Here is a 6,869-nt window from a genome sequence, read left to right as displayed (position 1 = left end):
TATTGTTGTTATACTTATAATTACACCTTTGGGTATCCATGGCCAGTAAATACATTTATAGCTATACAGTATGATTTATGTATCAGATAAGATGACACGTTTAAAATGTAAAATTACATGTAAATCTCTCATTAGTTTTTTCTTCTTAATTGTGTCTATGCCGAGGGTCACTAGTTACTTATATTAGTAATTTGTGATAATATAGGTGACGCTCTGCATTGTGTGCTGCTAGCTGTTAGATATTTAGAAGTTAAGATATGGTCAAAACGACACTCTTCCCTAGCAATTAAAATATTATTAAATTAAACTTTAGAAAAATACTACACTCATTTATTAAATTAAGACTAAAGTGACGCATTAAGTTACCCCAATGCGTCATGATGGTCCAAAATAATACATAGCATATAAAAATTGCAAAAAAATGTAAAAACTATTTAATAAACGGATCAGCTCCTTGTAGCTAATCTTACATATATCAATGTGCAAAGCAAGCATATTAAAGAGCTGGCGAATCATAAATAATCATTGGCGAATCGACTATTTGATAAATTTGACAAATCATTTTAAGATGTTGATTATAACTAGACTGGTCATAATTCCATGAGACAAAAACGAAACTATTAAAAAAATGAATAATTAATAATTTGCTATTTCACATTTTAATGTAGCACGTAATATTCGTCAAGAATATAAGATTATTAAGTTTTAATTTTAAACACAGTGTCATATTAACTAAAATAAAAATTATTTCAAAATTAATAACAATATCACATTTAATGAGTTATCAAAATAAATTTTAATGCTTATATCTAATCACATGTTTTATAATGTTATATTTGGATTTGAAATTTTTTCCACATTCATTACATTCAAAATCATTAGAACCTTGATGAATTTTTATGTGGCGTGAAAGACTATCTCTAGTTTTGAATACTTTTCCACAATCATTACATTCAAATTTATAAGATTCTATGTGGAGTTTGAAATGGCGTGAAAGATTACTTGCATTTTTAAATGCTTTTCCACATTTGCTACATTCAAAATTATAAGATTCATTATGCATACTCAAGTGGCGTAAAAGGTTAGATTTAGTTTTGAATCTTTTTCCACATTTGCTGCATTCGGTTTTATAAAAATTAGTATGAACCAACATATGCAATGAAACACTTTTCTTAGTCTTGAATGTTTTTCCACATATGGTACATTCAAAATTACGAGAATTATTATGAGTACTCATATGAAGAGATAGTTTAGGTTTAGTCTTATATGCTTTTCCACATTTATCACATTTAAAATCATAGGAAACGTTGTGAACATTTTTAATATGTATCGAAAGAATGCTTTTAGTTTTGTATGCTTTTCCACATTTGCTACACACAAAATCAAAAGCATCAAAATGCATAGTTTTATGGCGATCAAGATTACCTTTATTTTTGAAAGTTTTCCCACATATGCTACATGCAAAATAATAAGAATCGTTATGAATTTTCATATGCTGTGAAAGAGTACCTTTAGTCTTTAATACTTTTCCACATATGTCACATTCAAGATTAAACTCCTTATCATGGTAATAATGCGAAACATCTCTTGAGTCCTTTTCATTGTCTTGTTTCTAAAAATATATAAACCATATTATTATAACAAGTAACAGATACCAGAGAAATATCAGCGGTTTTTCTGGTAAGATTTACGAAACTGCAATAATAACTAAGTAAAAAAAAAATTATTGCAGATGTCATAGTTTCGCACTTCTTTTAGAAACCATTCTTGATAAAGATAGGATTGATTTGACTATTACTTGTATTTCTATATGATCATTTGAATGTTGGTAAGATTTAATATTTGCAATGAGCTTAATATCTTTAACATCATGTGTTTCTGAAAAGTTTAATCAGCTGGTAAATAAAATATAATACAATAAGATTTACTCAAAATGATGTAGTTTTCTTACCAAATTCAAACATGTCATCTTTTTCATCTGCATTATATTCTACATCATACTCATTTTCTATTTTCATACATTCTTCCTGGAAATGAAAAAAATATTTTAGATAATAAATACTTCTATGAAGGAAATACATTTGGTTACCTTGACTTTCTTTATAATACTGATAGAATCAAATATTTCAACATTGTTTTCAGTTTCTGGTTCTAAAAAGACAAAGCATAAAAAATATTATAAATCCGTCAGCAGTCAAATTATTCAGATTTATATTATAAAAGATTTAAAATAGAAACATGCATTTGATTATTAAAAGATAAAACTGTTTGTTTGTTAAATAAATACATAATAATACCATTAATAAATATTTAAGCTATAACATTATATTATTTATTAGGAAATAAATATATTTTAAAATCGTAAAAGTTGATTTTTGACTTTATACCAGATTTTAAAACACCAATAAGTGACATCTCGCTGTCGGCAAAAAAATTGACAGCTGTGTTGCTTATTATTTTGGTCGAGATATTAGTAAACTTGAGCATGGCATATAAAAGAGATTAAAATATTATTTTATTTGATTTTAAACTATTTTTCACTCCCCTCCGTTCATATATAAAATATAAAATGACAATTAATATTTAACAATTTACTTTATATAATTATTAAGTGAAAAATAAACTAATTTAGATTTAAGCTTTTTAACTCATTGTTACGTGTTATGGATTAGTCATAAATAAATTTAATATTTATACTGTTTTGATATATTTTTAAAAAAATATACATTTTTTTATATTTAGCCCTCTTCCTTCTTATTTTATTTAAAAAATAAAATAATAACTAGATAAATAAATCATAAAAACATTGAGAAACATTTAAACAAAACACAAATACAGGCTTGGCCATAATAATACGGAACTCCAATAAATGTGTTATATTTAAAAAAAATCGTAAAAATACAAATAAAAACTGACTAAGATTGTTTAGTGTTTAGTTTAAGCCTATTTTTAATATTAAGTAAGCCTACCTTTTGTTATAATTACAACTGCAACCTTTTTTTGCATACTGTCAATTAATTACTTGCGGGTGGACAGAGATAATTTTCTCCATTCCATTTTTAATTTTGCTCGCAGCTTAATTTTGGGTTTGCATTGGGCAACCTTTTTTTATTTTCCCTATAAATACTCTATATGATTTAGGTTTGGTGACTGTATAGGCCATCCTAAAAGTATCAAACTCTTTAACGCAAACTAACCCCTGCTTTTTAGCGAAGTACGGAATGAAGAGTTTTCTTGGTGGAATTGAATGGTAGCGTGGTCTGTGCTTGTAAATATTTACCTGTAGGAATCCAACAGTGGATTTCAACAGTGAAATATAAATGTCACTAGTCATACTACCTTCGCAAGTATACAGGTTTCCTACCCCTGCTGCTGCCATACAACCCCAGACCATAACACTTCCGCAACAATATTTGACTTTGCAATAAGCTAGATATTCTTCTCCGACTTTTCGACGTACGTGTACTATACTAGGGGTCCCAAAAATGTTTAAAAAGGATAAAAACGGTAAAGAGGTCGCACGGTAAAATGAACCTGATCATAAAAAAATCATAAAATAACTGTGAATCTTATAATCGTGATGACACCGGTCATTTTTTTTTATAAAACTATGCTATTTTTTATGTAAAAATATTATTATTAAAAAACGCTAATTTAGTTGTTATTTTTAAAATATGTTAATTTGTTAGCGTTTATTTAAATATTATTTATACAAATATTAACATAATGACAACCATTTATTTTTCGCACTGGCAATCTTATTGACACGTATATGCTCGTGGCGTTTGGTGTGTCTGAGCGCTGCGATCGCCGGTTGGTCACTTTCTGTTTTTCTGCAGACGTGTGAGTGTATCTTAGCCGAATCCCTGCAGTTTATCAATCAAACATGTCTTCAAAGTCGTTTACAAAGGAAGAGGAGCTGCTCTTGCAAGATTTCAGTAGAAATGTGTCCATAAAATCTTCAGCTCTGTTCTATGGAAATGCATTTATTGTATCAGCAATCCCGATATGTAAGTAACGCATTTGCTACTAATCTATATCATATCCGCATCTATTTAAGTTTACATTATAACTTGTAAGTAATATATTTTGTATAAACATTAGTTTTAATTCATAAATGTTGTATAATTTTAGGGTTGTTTTGGAGGATACATATGATGGATATGTATTCGTCTTTAGCCTGGTTTGCCATCGTAACGGCTGGAACAACCTATTTAATGGCTATGGCTTACCGCAACACCAAGTTCCTCTTGAAGCACAAAGTCGCCGTGAAGAGAGAAGACGCAGTTACTAGAGAAATGAGCCGGAAGTTAGCGGACGATAGAAAGATGAGCCGTAAAGAGAAAGACGAACGGTATATTTCTTATCTTATCTGAGTACCCAGTTAGATAAATTAAACCAGGGTTTGTGGATTTTTTTGGTTATTACCCCAAAATATAATTGTGTATATTACCCAATATAATTTTAAATTTTAAACCCTGCATTAAAATCCGCAGAAGCACCCTCTCATTTCGCATCAAATTCATCAATTCATTTGTTGAATATCTTATGTAAATTAAATTATTTAAATTTTTTAATGTGAATTAACTAGAATAAGCTTTAGATAATATAGCTTTATAAATATAATAATTAGGTTCTTTTCTGTTATTGGGGACATTTTTTAATATTATTTTTGCTTTAGATTGGTTAGGTTTCTTCAGTTTTATTTAAAAATCATATACTTTTCATTTTATAATTTCTTTAAAACATTTTTTTTTACTTTTATATCTAGAAATTTCATTATCTATGTTAAAAATATAGATGTGTATCAAATTGGCTATAGAACTAATAATTTAGTAGAAAAACCTTATACTCTGTATATGTATGTATTATATGTTTATATAAACAAATTTAACAAAGCTATTTGCTGTATTAGTGATTTCGGGTTTTGGTATGTTTGCAAAAAGTCCTTTTATATGACTGATAGCTAGCAGCTCTGATAAATCTTTTGCAGGTTTATCAATCAGACAAAAAGAGAGATCAAGGGGCATACCCTTTGGTATTTCTCTGGACCAAAATTACTTCTTAGGCAAGCAATTGCTCGGTAGTTTTAGGGGTGGTCAGCCATAATGATTTAGTGGCTTTAAATTATTGCTGTCTGTTGCTATTAATGAGTATTTTCTACCTATCTTAATGAGGACGTTTTGTATGACATTAAAACATGAGTATTATATTGTAACAACCAACAACATTTTCTTATGCTAGCTTGCCCGGATTGTATTATCTATAAAATTTAAAATATATTATTGTTGATGATGGTTTTTCTAACGCTTTTGTTTTCTCTTCAAGGAATCATGTAAAATTTCCCTATTTTGTAATTAATTGAAATTTACCTAAAAACTACAACCTTCCTTTTTCTTAAATTCAATGTGTATCATTTTTAAAGTGAAGTTTAAGAAATACCTTTGCTAATCCTTTAGTATGATTTGTTAAAAAAAAACAGATTTTATGCAATTGTGTCTATTGATGAGCCTTCACTACCTTTGATATTTTATTACACCTTATTAGACCCAACCTCCTTTTATAATATTCTTTCAGTTTTGTGATCATGATTTCTATATACCTATTACATGAGATTATTTAATGTCTTATAAAATACAAATTAATTAATTCAGATTATTTAATAAATAATAAATTCAATTAGTTTAATTCGACTTGTTTTGAATCTGGTCCATTTACATTTATATTCTTTTAACTATATTTGTATACCACTTTTTAAAGGCCTCGATCCTATTAGTGGTTGCCGCCAATACAATCTAAGAATCTTCAGAAAGCAATAATAACAATATTGTATAACAGTTTAACATTGGAGTTGGGGCGGCAATGAAAAACTACTTCAATATTTTGAAGAGATCTGATTTTTTATTTTTGCGTCAATACAATATTTATATTAACAATCTAATGAATTATTTCAGAATTTTGTGGAAGAAGAATGAAGTCGCTGATTTTGAAGCTACGACCTTCTCAATCTTCTACAACAATGCTCTCTTCTTGGCTATCGTCGTCTTCTGCAGTTTCTACTTTTTGCGTTCATTCTCGCCCGCTATGTATGTATCTTTAAACTTTTATTGAAATTTATAGTCTTGAATAGTAAGGTATTGAATATTTTATTGTATTTGCAGAAATTACATCTTCTCAGTGTCGGCTGCCGGAGGATTGCTCGCTTTGTTGTCTACTGGATCACAGTAGATATATTTGATTTGATGAATTACGAACATCCCATCTATCGTTGTCATGGTCATGAGTTTAGTTGGTTATCATATTTATTGTAAGTTTATCAATAAAAATTTTATATAAATAAATTTAAATACTTTTATTTATACAGTTAGTAATAGTGACAAATTAGCTTTATTTGAAAATTTGTGCTCTAATCTAAGGAAAATCTTATTAATTAATGCCATCTGATCTATTTAATGTTGAATGTATGCTGTTAAATTTCTTTAATGGTCTAATCACGTCAGTTGGTGTTAATCTGGGCTGGGTTGGACTTTTAGAGGCTATAGAAACAATCAAAATTGTTTAATACTTCCTCTTTATTTATATTTGAAAACTTTTCTCCTAATTTTTCCAATTGCGAAGTCTTTGATCATATCCTTAAAACTAAGCTTACGTAACACATTTGCTTCTATACTTAGCAGAGAATACGTATCCTACCTGTCTTATTGAACATTTTTTCTGTTGGGATTTTTAATATACTTTTATTGAGAAAAATATTGCTCGGCTGAGCAATTTGTGTGTGCGATGTTGAGCAAATATCTCGAATATACAAAGGCACACTTTATTACCTTTCATTTCAATATTTTTTTTAATAAAGGAAAAAAATAAAGCTG

The 6,869-nt window shown here is 28.3% G+C and overlaps 2 protein-coding genes across 2 annotated transcripts; one reads left to right on the top strand and one right to left on the bottom strand.

The window, feature by feature from the left end:
* Positions 1-316: 316 nt before the first annotated feature.
* On the bottom strand, positions 317-2,463 carry LOC148237988 (uncharacterized). Its single transcript, XM_088205718.1, has 5 exons — positions 2,388-2,463; positions 2,090-2,151; positions 1,952-2,027; positions 1,799-1,878; positions 317-1,612 (listed from the first exon to the last, which is right to left on the bottom strand). The coding sequence occupies exons 1-5, from the start codon at positions 2,413-2,415 to the stop codon at positions 797-799; spliced, it is 1,062 nt and encodes a 353-aa protein (XP_088061844.1). The 5' UTR covers positions 2,416-2,463; the 3' UTR covers positions 317-796.
* Positions 2,464-3,736: 1,273 nt separating this feature from the next.
* LOC148237987 (translocon-associated protein subunit gamma) lies at positions 3,737-6,341 on the top strand. The gene is made up of 4 exons (XM_088205842.1): positions 3,737-4,010; positions 4,135-4,354; positions 5,955-6,086; positions 6,162-6,341. The coding sequence occupies exons 1-4, from the start codon at positions 3,887-3,889 to the stop codon at positions 6,226-6,228; spliced, it is 543 nt and encodes a 180-aa protein (XP_088061968.1). The 5' UTR covers positions 3,737-3,886; the 3' UTR covers positions 6,229-6,341.
* Positions 6,342-6,869: the final 528 nt, after the last annotated feature.

This window comes from Plectrocnemia conspersa, unplaced genomic scaffold (assembly GCF_051122295.1).
Source record: "Plectrocnemia conspersa isolate PC_06_02 unplaced genomic scaffold, ASM5112229v1 ptg000002l, whole genome shotgun sequence".
Taxonomy (NCBI): domain Eukaryota; kingdom Metazoa; phylum Arthropoda; class Insecta; order Trichoptera; family Polycentropodidae; genus Plectrocnemia; species Plectrocnemia conspersa.
Note: the sequence above shows the minus strand (reverse complement) of the source record. Positions and strands in the feature narration are given on the sequence as shown.